The sequence below is a fragment of the Solanum pennellii genome, chromosome 3 (assembly GCF_001406875.1).
Source record: "Solanum pennellii chromosome 3, SPENNV200".
Taxonomy (NCBI): domain Eukaryota; kingdom Viridiplantae; phylum Streptophyta; class Magnoliopsida; order Solanales; family Solanaceae; genus Solanum; species Solanum pennellii.
In genome coordinates this window covers 50,141,704-50,157,414 of record NC_028639.1, presented here as the reverse complement: position 1 = coordinate 50,157,414, position 15,711 = coordinate 50,141,704, and the positions used below count along the sequence as shown (strand labels likewise).

Below are 15,711 nucleotides of genomic sequence, written 5' to 3'. Positions count from 1 at the left end.
AATATCTCTACCCTCTTATGTCAAGCCGATCGAAATAGAAATCCCTCCCCACTTGGCCAAACTCCAGGGTTGGCTCAGATGGACAACATACTTATTTTAGATGGATGCATGTCCTTTATTCAAAAATCTTTCGTTCTCCTCTTATATATATCTGCCATTTGTCTTCAGTATGGTAAATTCTACCTTCTAGTGAAAAATTTTTTGACCAAATAACACTGCAGATGCCTTTATCAGATAGCTAATGCTTATAAAGAGGATGCATCTCCTTTGATTCCATCCTTCTACCTTATTCTTTTTTTATCAATCTCTAGAACCCTTTAATCCTAAGTAAAGTTTAATCCATGACAATGCATGAGTTAAATGTCATACTGAATAGAAAATACATGAACACCACAGAAACCAATGATTGAAAGTTGAATCAATTATAACCAAGAAAGGGTCACTTGGTTACCTTTCGTACTGATACGTTATTTACTCTTTATGAAGGGTGATAGAAGCCTTTATAAGAACTGTAAGGGAAGCATTTGGAGATTGATGGCCAAGAATTAAATGGAGAGAGGAAGCACTACAAGAAAAATGGGAATTAAAGACCAGGAAAATGGTCCCTAAAAGTCTATTTCTGGCCTTAGCGGACCAGAAATATCTAATGGTTAAGAGGTTGTAGGGGACTACAAAAATGCAGGAAAAATGCATTTCTGATCCCGAATCATACATTAATTTGTACTACAATCTTCAAGCACCCAAAAAGTTCAGTCGGACTACAGATCTGGTACTAAAAAATTGCATTCAATTTTCGTTAATACATGTGCTCGCCATTTCAAATACATGTTTTTTCATATGATATTTCTGAAATACATCACATAAATTTCAATAGTAATATGCTGCTTTTAATACAAAATTTGCAATCCAGTACAAAATAGTCTTCACATCCGACGATGTAAATATCAGTAGGTTTACATAATCTTTTTCCAAATAACCAACTCATTTGTCTAACATTCAAACAAAAATGAACCATTTTGTCAATTTGTACACTCTTTTAAGCTTGCCTCTTGAGTTATAAATCCACACCTTCAAACCTGGAATAAAAATACAAAATACATTATCATTAGAACTATCGCAATGGACTACAAAGTATTTCACATAAAAATGTTCAAATTTATAAAGACTAAGCCTATACAACATGTACTAAGTAAGCCAAAAAGGTCAAAGAATGAAAGGCTAAATAACAATCGTATGTATACCATGTTCTCTCACAAGTTAAGCTTGACAAGAACATTAAAAATATATATATTATGTTAAGCCTCTATAATTGAAGTCCAAATGCTTCTATTCTTCTTCCAAATTCTAAAGATCTGTGATTCTAGAGCTCTTATTAGATCATCTTTCAAACAAGTTAAACACATCAACCAAAAAAAAGAGCAACCTCACAAGTATATGGATCTCAAAGTAAGATCACTAAACAAGGAGACAGTGAACTTAATGAACTAACTTAACAAAGAGCATACTACATGAATTATAGTAAGACTAGTATTGTTTTCATTTTCTTTCTATATTATTAATTACTAACAGACATAAGTGGGATATCATTAATGCATAGACACAGCTCAGCTCAAAAGAGAATTATTCTTATTGTGGATGTTCAAGGATATACCTAGTAATTTCTTCCTTAATACTGCAACTATCATTTTTAATCTATTAAAGAATTTTTATTAGCCTGTAAACCTCATTGGAATAATGAATCTAAGTAAAAATACGATGTTAGACATCAACCAGACAAAAAGTTCAGGAAAATCTTAAATGGGGATCAAACAAAAGACAAGAATGATAATCCCAGCTCATAATTTTCTTCAAGTAAAACCCAACAATGAAGAACAAGTGATGGATATTTAAGGTCGAAAAATATTAACATAAGAAAGTGCTAGATTACAAAAGATATTTCACAGACATATCTAAGAATAAAGGTTTCACAACCGCCATGAAATACCTTGAGCCAAAGAGAAATTTTCATCCTAGTAGGTTCATTCGATACTATCAATAACCAACAAAGGTATGTGCAGAGCTCCAAATTCACGACCACTGAGATGCTAATAAAACTAAAATTATTAATACCTTGGAGGCTACCGAAAGAATTACTACAATTTGTATACTTTTCAAATTACGCCTTAATTTCAAACCTTATAATGCAATCAGTATTACTTGATATCTTCATAAAAATGAGAACAAATGATATATATAATATTCTATTGAACACCTCATCCATGGTATCCCAAAAAATGATATAAAACTGATATAGTCCTTCAGTTATGTCGGAAGTATCAGACAGCAGACAGACCTATACCTGCCCTATCTCCCCTGTTCATCTTAAGAAAGAAAAGGGAAAGGGGACTTCCTCTTCTACTTTGCTAGTTCTTAGTTTATACTTTATACAAAAGCTAAACAATCTTCTTCCCACGAGATGAGAGCAATCTCTTCCCCCTCACACTAAAGCTAAGATGACCAAAACTAGTCAGATTTCAGACAGTCTCAGGAAACATAGCTTGTTGCATCAACTGTCAAGTGCAATTTACAGAGAACCAATTTTCCTAGGTTCCTCTTTAAAAGAATTCTTAGGCACCTCATAAAATAACTTTAGAAGAAGAAAGTTAACATATTTGATGTTCTGTTGCTTTTGAAGTTCGATGGTGTTGGAATTATCAGTAATCTCTCCCTTTAGTCAAATATGAGGATATGAACTATAGAATGTCAAAGTTGACATAAAAATTTAGATAACCAGAAAATTCATCAAGGTTACCTCCCGTTGGACAGCGTTCAATAGAAGAATCATCCCACATAAATTTAAATTATCAAGTGCAATATGTACACAATTGACACATGCACTACCTAACAGGTCAAAGTTGCATTTTAATCCAGTCAACAGATTCAATTTTAAAACCAAATGTTTAGAATACCAACACAATATGAGTAAGGTCTAAAGTAAAATTGGAATCCACAGGACACAAGAAAACATCGTTAGGAGGCCTCTCAAGACATCAGATCTAACTAATCATTGTACGAGAAAATAAGGAACTTAGAGATGAAGAACACTTCTGAGCTGGAGATTAGTACATAAATAACAAAATAAACCTCATGTAAATAGGCGTGAGAATCTATCGTGATGTGGTCTGCGCTTCATTTATTTGCTTTAACCTCTTATTGTTATGCTTAACATTGGAGAAACAATAACAAGAATGACTTCATTGCACTTAATGAATGTTGTGTTGTTTAAGTAAGTCAAAAATTGTGACAACCTAATAGAGGATGGCATAATCCATTTGGGAGGACAAGTGGAATGGGTCTGTCCCTATGAAACAGTCGCATCCTGAATTGTTCAATTTATGCCAACATCAACAGGCCACTGTGGTTACAATGTGGACTGGACAAGGATGGAATTTGTTCTTAAGGAGGAACCTTCAGGATTGGGAGATAGACAAAGTGGCAGAATTTCAAGATTCAGTAGGCTCTTTCAGCAACCTCACTGAAAAGGAGGACTTATTAGTTTGGCAGAATGATACCAAAGGTCAATTCTCAGTAAATTCAGTTTATAAGGAACTCAACAAGAATGCTGGACAGGAGATAGAATGGCCATGGAAGATCATCTGGAAACCAAAAGTACCCTACAGAGTAAACTGTTTCATGTGGCTATTAACAAAAGAAGCAGTTTTGACTAATGAAAATCTAAAGGAAAGCGGCTATAGTTGGCTTCGAGATGTACTTTATGTGGAGAACATGCTGAGACAATTAACCATCTTTTTTTCTGCATTGTACATGGACAGAATAATTATGGAGAATGTTCATCTGTCTAAAGGGGATAAGATGGGTGAACCCAGGGAGCATCAAAGGAGTTCTGAGCAGCTGGAATAGAGATGGCAATGCTTCTGACAAGGAGAAGAGATGGAAACTTGTCCCGGCATGTATTTGGTGGACAATCTGGAAAGAGAGAAACAGCAGGAGTTTTGAAAATTGGCAGAATAGCTTACAGAAGATCAAGATGGACTGCTTAGCTCTTTTCAATTTTTGGTGTAAACAAGATATATTAACTAGGACAGAAGATATCTTTGATGTGCTAGATTGTTTATAGGTAGCAGTTTAGGCTAAGACTATTTTATTCTGTAAGTTGTAAAACTTTTGAAGGGGAACTACACTTCTGTTGTAGTATACCTGCGGATATATAGACTAAAGTTACCAGTTTCAAAAAAAAAGCAGGGCTGGGCATAAACACCGGAAAACTGAAACACTGAACCGAACCGATTTTTTTGGTATTTCAGTTTTTGATTCGGTATTCGATATACGTTTTTGTATTTTTCGGTAATTCGGTTCGGTTTTCGGTATGTAATTTTGTGTTATTCGGTATTTCGGTTTACCGAAATATATTGTATTATAATATATATTTATATTATATTAATTATTAATGTTAAATAATAAATATTATACTTTAAAATAAAAAATTTAAAAAGTAAAAGACACTTCTTTGATGTAACTATTTTTAGCCCATTAAGCTCAAAAATCAAACAAAGAATTTGTAAATTTTTAAATTTTAAAAAGTCCGCTAAGCAGGTCCATTGAAGAAACCGAAATAACAAAATCGAACCGAACCGAATTATTTTGATTCGGTGTTCGGTACACGTTGTACAAGAACCGAAAACCGAAAAAACCGAAAAAAAAAACAAAACCAAACCGAATTACCGAATACCCACCCCTAAAAAAGAGTGAAGACAATAGATTGAGTGAACAATAACAATCCAAACCTTTCTAAAACTAACTAGGACATCATCAAGAAATGTTATTTTTAACAGTAATCAATCCATAAATACAGTTTTTAGCAAAAAAGTCAATATTTAACGCTCCCACATCAGTGCTTGAGTTATCAGGCACAAACTTAAGCCGATACAACAATAGAGTGGGTAAAAGAACACCAATTCAATCAATAAATTTACTCCAACACCTATAATCAATAAATAGAAATGGGTAAACCTCCACTCACCTAACCCACTTGCACTAGGTGTTTGCACCTAACCAGTAAATACATGACATCTTTCATAACATTTATCACACAACCATGATTAATTAATTTATTTTTTCTATTAACTTGAAATAAAAACGGAGCCGACAGTATAATGCTCAAAACATTTACATTATTTTGGTTTTTGGCGGGAGTAGTTTGCGACAGAAAAAAACGCAAGTGAAGAGCTTTAACTAGAAAGTCCATCACTTAGTTTGGAGGGAGTAGTTTGCTACAGAAAAAACACAAGTGGAGAACTTGAACTAGCAAGTCCATCACTCCCTTTGGAGGAGTAGTTTTCTACATAATACAAGCGAAGAGCTTCAGCTAGCAAGTCCATCACTCCCTCTATAGTTTAATTCAGAAAACATAATCAGTGGCAGAATTCGATAGAATTTTTTCATCAAAGTATTTCTTCGATATGTTCTAGCCGAGATTATACTTGTAAAATGTAATAAGCTAGCTTCAAAAAAAACCCATAGAAATCGTTGATAAGGAATAAGAAATTAAGCTACTGAACCCCCGTAAAAATGAATTCAACCAATTTGATGATACGAGCATGGGTAGCACCAACTATGAGATCCATTTGAGCTCATCATAAGGATTCAAAAAGGATCTTGGATGGATCTTATGGAGCACAAAAGGATGGGCTTCCACATATGAATGATAGCTTGAATCGACAGCCTATTTTGGAGATGTAGGAAGCACTTTAGCAAGCTCAAGCAACCTTTGGTGATGGCCAGCACACGTTGGCGAGCATCAAACCAATTGATTAATGCCATAACCTCAACGAAAAAAAACAGAAGACAAAAAATTTTCTTTGCTTGCAAGCACGATCCAAAACAGTCCTATAACACAAATTGCAAAGCCAAAACCAATAGCATACACAAAACCTTACAAAAAACACACAAATTTGTCCACCTCACCAGATTTTAGCCAAATACTCTCATTTTTAGCCCTCACACAACAACAATCACTACTCTAAACAACTCAAATGCATTAGTTAAGAAAGAACAAAGAAACATAATTTCTTGTTTCAATGGAAAAAAAGATACGAAGTAGATAAAAGAGAGAGAAATAAAAAACTTGCCATAGCCGAATAATCACTATGGTGGACAAAGCTTGTGTATATGCATAAGAGATGAAATTTTTTCGCAGTCCATCTGTTCTGAGATCTTAGAATTGAAATTTAGTGGTTAATTAGCGATTTTAGGGTGAGGGGGAATTTTCGGAACCCTTTTTCAGTTTACTCTGTTTTGGTTGCCGCCTCTCACTCAATATCGTTTAGGACCGGACATTTACTTTTCTTTGGACTATAATATGTCCCTTCGTCTATTTAGAAAAAAAAAGATTCTTTTTAGGACCAAAAAGGTAACTTCTTCCCTATAAATGTACTTATAGGGACCATAATTAAAACTTGTCGCTAAATCCTAGTCTTAAAAAAGCCTTTTTCTGGTAGTGAAGCTTTGAGACTTGGATCAAGTGAAGTGCATCAAAGCAACGAAGGCAGGGATTGGTGGAAGAGACTCATTAAACGAAGATGGCAAGCATACTTCCATAGACTCCTAAACAAGGAAAGGGACAAAGACATTGTGATGGGTAATTTGGAGCTCTTTGATCAAGATTTTTGGTTGCGGTATTGTATGTGTATTAGGTTAAGGAGGTTAAGTGTGTTATTAGTAGAGCGATCAAACCTGATGAGATTCCAATGGAGTTCTGAAAGAGCACACACAAGGCAAGTATGGAGTGGCTGACTGAGTCCTCCAATATCATTTTTACGATAACAGAAATGCCTAAAGAATGGAGGTGGATGCATAATAAAATGGTTCCGTTGTACAAGAACAAGGGTGATATCCACAGCTACGATAATTACAGGGTATCAAGTTGCTAAGTCACACCAAGAAAGTTTAAGAAAGGATGGTGGAGATGAGGGTGAGCGGTGTGTCCATTTGCAAAACCATTTCGGATTCATGCCTGAGTACAGAAGCTATTCATCTCGCTAGGAGACGGGTGGATAAATATAAGGAAATGAAGACGGGCTTACATATGGTGTATTGACCTTGAAAGGCCTACAACTAAGTCTTGAGTCTAGAGATGCCTAGAGGCTAAAGGTGTACCAAGACCTACATTAGGGCAATTAAGGACATGTATGATGGAGCTAAGACTCACATTAGAATGGTGGGAGGAAACTCGAAGAACTTTCCAAACAAGATAAGGTTGCACTAGGACTAGACGTGGAAGTTAGGCTTGACAGTTGACACATAGGTTATCCCCAAGAGAGATAGTTTCAATTATCTTGAGTCTTTGATCTAAGAGAGAGGGGAGATCAACAATAATGTCACACATCGTATTGGCGTGGTGTGGGTGAAAAGAAGGCTTGCATCCGGAGTCTTGCGAGATAAAAATGTACAACTTAAACTTAGAGGTAAGTTCTACAGAGTTGTGGTGGTTAGACCGACTTAGTTGTATGGGGTGAACAATTGACTAGTCAAAAATTTTCATGTTCACAAGATGCAAGTTGCGGAAATGAGGATGGTGAGATGGATTTTTCGGCATACTAGGAGGGATAAGATTAAGAATTAGGATATCCGAGAAAAAGTGGAAGTGGCCTCGGTGGTGGACAAGATAAGGGAAACAAAGTTGAGATGATTTGGACATGTAAAGAGAAGTGTATATACCCTAGTGAGAAGGAGTGAGAGGTTAGATATAATGGGTATGAGAAGGTTGATGTAGGTCGAAAAAGTATTGGGGAGAGGTAATTAAAGAGGACATGATGCATCTTCAGCTTAGCGAGGGCATGACCTTAGATAAAAAGGTGTGGAGGTCGCAGATTGTGGTAGAAAGTTGGTATGTAGTGGAGATTTGCTTGCTATTCGACATGTTCAGGCTTGGTGGAGTCTACCATAGTATTAGCCTTATTCTTGTATTTCTTGCGGTTGAGAATATAATTAAATAATAAAAGTGTGTTCTCTAACAGCTTAAGCTTTTAGATGAGATGGTCACACACTTCAACACTTGCTTTTTATATCTTTCATCATTTGTTGTTTATCGTCTTTGATTATCATATTATTGTGTTGTTGCTACTATTTCCTTATTAGTTGTTATGTTTATTTCATTGTCATTTTTCCTCTTTATACGTACTTTGATTTGTTGTACTTGAGTCGATAGTCCTTTGAAAACAGACTCTACCTCCTCGAGGTAGGGTAAGGTCTGATACACTCTAGCCTCCCAGGTCCCACTACTAGGATTTCACTAGGTATGATGTTGTATGGCTTCCACAGAAATAGATGTCATTATCAAAACTTGCATTGATTCTTATAATTTACATTAAGAGAGTTGTGACAGAAAATGATTAAGTACCAAGAACTGATAAATCCGACCTATCCTATCCTTCACCTTCCAAGGGATGTCTGAATTTTCTGCAGGTGTACGAAACTCATTTATAATGGAAGAGAGAAACAAGCATAAAGGAAGGGGTGTAATTGGATAATGTCCATTTCTACCTAATTCTTATCATTTAAAGGAGTCCATCAATTGAAGCAAGTAAAATGACAAAAATACAAATCAAATGTCATAGAACAAAGAAATAAGATTCTAAAACGTTAACCATTCATGGGAAAATGCACCTTTCGACTCTTTTATACATAGCTTCTAAAATGAAGAGAAAATAAAAAGGAAATATCTCCAGACCAAGGAAAAGTTCCTGGGAGGGGGAGAAGAGGAAGCTGAAGCAGAAGAAAAATCCAATAATTTAAAAGATAAATTTACCTCAACAACTTGGTTTTTCATGCACTTCAATGATGTCATCATCCTCCATCCCGAGACTACTGGGAGTTGCATTTGGATTAATTTTATCCCCGTCAAAGCAGAAAACCAAGTTTTGCAGCTCAAGCTTGACTTTATCAGCGAACGACTTGAACAGCCTCTCAAATTTATCATCCTAAATGAATATTGAATAGGAATGTAAATCGTAATAACATTTCATTCCTGGCTATTAAGAATGACTTAAGCATATCCTTTTCATGACTAGAAAAAAACAGAGCGCAAAATAAGAGTAACAAACAGCATACAGATATATGAACCATGATGAGTTTAAGATGATGTAGAAACAGCTTTGAAGTGAAATAGTTCAAGGCCAAATCAAAAGAAAAAACAAGCAATATCTTGATGATTAATGGCATGATAATGTTAATAAGTGCTGATTGCTTCAAGGCATGACTGGTAAATGCTTGATGAGCCTGGATGACTGTCATCTTTCTTTATTTTTACAATAATTGTGGTGTTCAGGCCAGCTTGCGTACACCACACAGGATATCTGTCACCAAGGCTAGAATAGATGGGAAGAAATCATCTAGTGTTTTGTCTCAACTGGGAATTGAACCTGAGACCAGGTAACTCTGTCAACTAACGGTTAATTGTCAAAAAGTTCTATTAAGATATGATTTTTCGATTTCCCGGATGGTAATTAAAGCAGTTGTTATTATAAAAGAAAAAAGGTCTGGCTTATTAAGTTCATCAACAAAGATAATCGATTCAATTGTAACGGAGAAAAGGTAGGAAATTAAATCCTGCAGCATTTGGTATATATTTATTCCATCAAGAAATCCAAGCTACAACAGAGTTGATTAGATCCTAAAGTGGCATCTACTTTATAAAATAGGACACTTCACAATTTAGTGATCTTCTGATGCACCTTTTCAAATGTTGTATTACACGATTTGAAGTATGTGGTACCACCAGCTATCTAGCACTCAAGACTTTGAAGTTCCATAAGAGATGATGAAACCATCCAAACTAATTCCTTTCCCTGCATGCTAAAAGCACAAACTTACCTCCCTTATAGAATAATTACCTTATCCTATGCTAATTCAAGTCAATTATTTCTGCATATGTTACATGGACTCAAAAACTAGCACCAATAGATGTATGTACAGTTACATGTGTATGTCGATCTTTTAGTGCATTTTTCTGGTTGTTAAAAAGCACTAACACTGCAGTCATATTTGACAGTGCTTTAACACAAAAGAGGTTCGAAGTAAAGTAGAGTTTTATGCATATTGCATTTAAAGATGACAAGAAAAATACTTCAAAGAACATTCTATGCAGTCATAGAATTAAATCCTCCTATGATTGTGGCTTCCAAGGAAAATCAAATGATCCTACAACACACTTCACACACAACACTTGGCAGACAATAAACTTTGCCTCACTCAGGCTCAGTTTATTTGTAATATAAGTGTGGGGGTGGGGTGGGGTGGGGGGGATTCAAGTAGATAGAAATCAGCTTCAAGAGGTCATATATTATAAGCATCATTGAACATTGAGCTATACATATGTAACAGAATTTGAAACAAAAAAGTGATTAAGTTTCTCTTATATAAACAAACTTGTTCATACCTCGAAATCAATATAACACCTAGTACTTTTGTAGAAAGCACTATACATTCATTCATTTTATATCAGAAGCAATATACATTCATCCGTTTTTTATCAGGAGCACTTACACATTTATTCTTTAAGATAACTTCTTTTTGTTTGTATAATGTACATTATGAGTATATTAAGAATGAAAGTAAGTTTATAGAACACCTCTTTTAAACAATATAGTGCACATGACATAACTACACAACAGATATGCAAACTTCTATATATGTAAATATATGAACTGCAACCCCAGGAAATACCGCATAAACGCGAAATTGCTTCATTCCATCCTTGTCTTGGATAGAAATGACCATTTTAACTCTGTCAGTTGATGTTTTTGACGGTTTTGACGGAATATCAGCAACACTATCTTGAAGTGAATGGAGCGAAGCACTAAGATCTCTTTTTACAGATTCTTCAACATCTCGCAGCTCATCCTTAGCTGATTGGGCAAATGATGCCAGCTCTTTTTTTTTTAATCTACAAACAGCCACTCATAATAGTAAAGAGAAAAAGAGAAGAACTAGAGAAAGTGCAACTTAATTAGTACTACAAATGTTGTCAAAGACTACAGAAGCCTCATGTTTAAAGAAAATGAAAAACCGATGACCCTTCCTTTTCACCAAACCCTAAACAGATGAAATCGAGCATATGTCGGTGGTAAGCTGTCATGAAACCAGAACGAATTTATTGATGAATAACAATATGAATGCTAATTAAATCTAATAACAAGAACGGATGGTCAATTATATGCTTTTGCTACTTGACATAATCTACAACATCATCATACCCAGTATAGTCCCGCAAGTGTGTACGTAGACCTTACCCTAGTCTACACCACCCCTACCTTTGTGAGGTGTAGCAGTTGTTTCGGATAGACCTTTTCGTCTTTTCAGACCTTTCGCCAGTTGACAATTCTATCTATTTGAATTAAATTATCTCATTTAGGAACTTAACTCATTAAACATTGGCTATACAGCTTATAGAATTATCTAATCAGTTGCCACCTAAAGAAAACAGACATCAAGTAAGATATACCAAAAGGGTATTAATATTTACTTGAAGAATCCAAGTTTGAAAAGTGAAAATTCATAAGATCACGAAACTCATATTTCATTCAAAATAATGGGGCGCGAAAATTCATAAAATCACAAAACTTATATTCATTAATTAAAAATAATAAAAGAGCAGGAAATCACCATACTCAAATCAGACACTAAATAAAATTAATTCAATTGGGAACGCACTGGCATTAAGGTTTTGTGACGAAACATGTAATGCAATCTCAAATCATTGGGTACAAAAGAATATAGAAATCAAATATGGTAGTACCAATTTACCTAATTTCCTTTATAGTTGAATCTTCAAGAAGGCTACTAGTATGAGCAGAAATGCTTGGGGAAGGTGGCAGCCAATCCTCTTCTTTTTCTTCGCAGTCAATTATTTGAACTGCTTCATTTTTGTCTTTTTTCTTTTCAGCCTAATTATTAAAGGATTAAGAAATTGAGAAAAAAGAGAATTTAAAGAAGATTAAAGAAGAGAAGAGAAGTTTACAGTAGAATCGATCATTTTCCGTTTCTTAGAGATAACTGGAGACGAGTCTGGAGTATCATCTGTGAGGTTCAAGAAATATGGTAAGCCAAAGTATACACATACAACATCAATTTCATTCATATATGAGAAAAGGAAGCTGACCGTCAAGGCAGACAGCATTGAAGGGAGTATTGAAAGGCTGAACACGTCTGTAATCAAAAAGCGGCTCCAGTTCTTCATTGGATTCATCCTGCGAAGAAGAAACCAAAATATTAAATTCCTAAACCCTAAGATTAACACCTTTACAAGACCACAGAACAGAGTATCACCATTTCTGAATTCCTCAAATATCTCTCCACAGATTTCGATTCACTCGCCCACAACAAAGTCCTAAACCAAACCAAGTACCGGATGAGCAATCCTTTTTTCTTTTTTTGGTTAACAAAATTGAATACAAGTGTTAATATTTTTTGACTCTTATTTGAGGACCAAGTTACTATTATAAAAACTTTTAATCTTTCTAAAAATATATACACACTCATTCTTTAACTACCAATTTTATTGCTTTATGTTCAAATGCTACATGAAGAATGGAGCTAGAGGGTTAAGATGGAACAACATTAAGTATCAAAATAAAATTAGGGATAGATTAAAAGGGTTGTGTATACAGTTGTCTAAAATAATGTCATATGCTATAATATATACCAAGTCATTATTGTTGTTTTTCTCTGGAATGTGGTTAGTTTTTTCAAACCGACAATACAGTCGGTAGGGATGACTCTCGAAAGAAATGTTTTGTATGATTACTTTTGTGAAAGAATAAGTGTTTCGTATGAAATTTTGACAACAAAAGAACAACATGCCCAACTTTAAATGCTCCATAATTATTATTGAATTTTGATGAATGTTCTTTTTGTTCATGGATGTATCTTATCTTGATTTGAATTAACTTATATTTTTTTATATAAAATATGTGCTTTATTTTGAACTAATGCATCTTTATAACATAATAGTGCATTTGTTACAACATACGTCAATTATTGTTTTACTACTTACAACAGAATATTGTTCATATGCTCACACAAGTGACAAAAGTTTCAACATATTGCTCAATGTGTTAGCACATATGCTCAAATTTTGAAATATATGACTTAGATTTTTGCAACATATGGCAACATATGTATATATTGTTGAAACATAGGTCAATTTTGTGTTGAAATGTTGCAACATATGGATATCCTAGCATGAGTTTTTTTATATTAATTCAATTACATTTTGACCTAATACAACATGTATCACTAATATATAATGTTATAGCATGTCTTATTACAAAATTATGATCTAATATAACCAACTTCATTAAATTTATCAATTATTCAGTACATATAGTATTATGTCACTAGTTCACTATCCAATGACTAAGTAATTTCATATGATAGTTATATAACACTAGAGGATTTGTCACGCTCCGAAGCTATCCCATTGATGTAACACGGGACCTAGGATCACGAGTGACCCAAGCTAATCATGTCTACATAACATAAGCATACTAGAAATATCTAAGAAAATAGGAACTAATGCGGAAGCTAAATCAATTGATAACTGAAGATGGGGAACACCCAACTACTTTGAATGTATAAAACATACTAAGAATTAAATAACAACTAAAGGATTAAACTTAACAATTCAAGTTGATTTTATTATTATGTATGAAAAACCTCTAACTGACTAGAGTTACTGGGACATGCCCCAACTAATTCTAGCAAAACTGAAATCTAAATAAAAGACGAAAAATGAAATGCATGTTTGTTTTCCTCGAAGTATGAGAACTCACCACTAAACTTGTTGAATACGAATTGAGAATCAATCTATGCGTGATATGAATGATGAGTAAATGAACCTACATCATGAAAGGATGTAGCACATATTATGCGTCAGTACTTGAAATATACTAAATATGCAGGATATATATAATAAGCTGAACAAAAATGTATAAGCTGAACAATAACATAATCTAAACAAAAACATAGCTACTGAAACATATGACTGAAAAGATAAATTGAATTTAATGGCCAAGTACTATCATGAACATAACATGCTGGAACTGAATGTTGAAGTATAACCTAAAAATATGGTTAAATGCACCAGAGTCTGACAGTGGGAGTTACTATTAACAGACATAAAGCCATGTGAGCTAACGTGGAGCCCGATGTTTTCTCCCCGTCGAGAGGTCCAAATATGCCTTAATAGGGTATAAAGGAATGATTGGCATGATCACAAAATCTGATGCCCAATAGATGGGACTTATAATCCTATCGGGTCACGCAATTCGAGGACTATGAGGGTGCGCTCAACCCTAGTCCAAGTCGATGCTAAGTCTACTTCCAAGTGAATATATATATGACTGAAATGTAAATGAAATACTGAGTAGCTCAAAATACTGACATGTGAATATGAGAATCCAACATTTATGTACTAATAAAGTAACATTTGAAATCTGGTGCAAAATTATCTGTTTAACTGAGCTAGCAAGTATAATTGATAAACTAAGAGAATTCATATAAACTAGGGTACTGACTTTCATACAAGAAACTAAACAAACTTCCCCAGAAAACAAGCTAATTCGATTTAGGATATTACAACAGCTAAATCACAATAATTGTCCAAGTTTTTAAAAATCCTAGGTCTAAAAAAGATATGGAGAATCAAGAATCTGACTGAATTTTAGGGACCTAGTGGATGAAGGAACCCACTAGTAAAATCTCACATACCTAGTGACTAAGTTCACGGAGAAATCCTTTTGATTCGGGCTAAAACTTAAAGAACACCTCCTTCTTTTTCTTGAGAAACTAATGCCTCTTTTGTCTCTTCTTGCTCTAAGTTTCAGTGAATGATCATTTAGGGTAGGTTTTGACTAGAATATTAGGCTTAAATTGAGTAAAACGATGTAGTTTAGGGATAAAATAATTAGGAAAAGATCCAGCTACCCTAAGCTAAGAGTCAACAGCCGACCTATGGACCCTGACCGATGGACTATTGACTGGCCTACGATTCGTCCTGTATAGCCGTCAATTGGGTGAGAGATTTGATATTGGGGTCTTGAACCATGGACCCCTAACCACAAATTGTGGTCTGACCCATGTTTTGTATGTCAAGTTGTGGTTTTGTACTTTTATGGGCATTGCTCAGGTGATCAACCATGGACCACACCTACGGTCTATGGTCTCATCCAAGGGTTGAGGGTGGCCTCGTAGTTGGCAACTGCAAATTTTGGAAAATGTTGTTATTCATTATCTAATCCAAGGGTGTTACATTATCTCCCCGTAGAAACATTTTTCCTCGAATGAAGTCTAAACACGCTAAGTGTGGAGGTATTGGTTGCAAACCCTACCACTAAGTACTAGAAACTGAAATCTACTAAACTGAGTCCCAAGAATAACGCAAACTTTGATTCCAAAATCTTTGAACTGCTACTTTATCCGTAGGAGTTGAGCACATCAAGAGGAAGTTGTGACGTATTTCGCTTCAGCAGAAGATAGGGCGAATGAGTAGTTGCGCAGGACACCAGAAATGGTCCCAAAGAGTATGCCATCCGGATGTACGTTTTCTTTCCACTAAGAATCCAGTGTAGTCTGCATCAGCAAATCCTACCAGATCAAATGAGTCTCTTGCTAGTTACCATAGCACCAGGTTCATTGTTCCTTTAAGGTATCTCA

The 15,711-nt window shown here is 34.8% G+C and overlaps 1 protein-coding gene across 2 annotated transcripts; it reads right to left on the bottom strand.

Moving 5' to 3' along the window:
- Window positions 1–790: 790 nt before the first annotated feature.
- On the bottom strand, window positions 791–12,624 carry LOC107012289. 2 transcript variants are annotated; one of them, XM_015212090.2, is made up of 7 exons: window positions 12,325–12,624; window positions 12,158–12,245; window positions 12,017–12,075; window positions 11,803–11,933; window positions 10,723–10,942; window positions 8,807–8,978; window positions 791–1,076 (listed from the first exon to the last, which is right to left on the bottom strand). In XM_015212090.2, exons 1-6 carry the CDS (start codon window positions 12,535–12,537, stop codon window positions 8,808–8,810), a joined length of 882 nt encoding a protein of 293 aa, XP_015067576.1. In that variant the 5' UTR covers window positions 12,538–12,624; the 3' UTR covers window positions 791–1,076; window position 8,807. The 2 variants fall into 2 exon arrangements, with proteins under 2 accessions (XP_015067576.1, XP_015067575.1); XM_015212089.2 differs by having other exon boundaries at window positions 11,803–11,942; window positions 12,325–12,617.
- Between the last annotated feature and the right edge of the window lie 3,087 nt (window positions 12,625–15,711).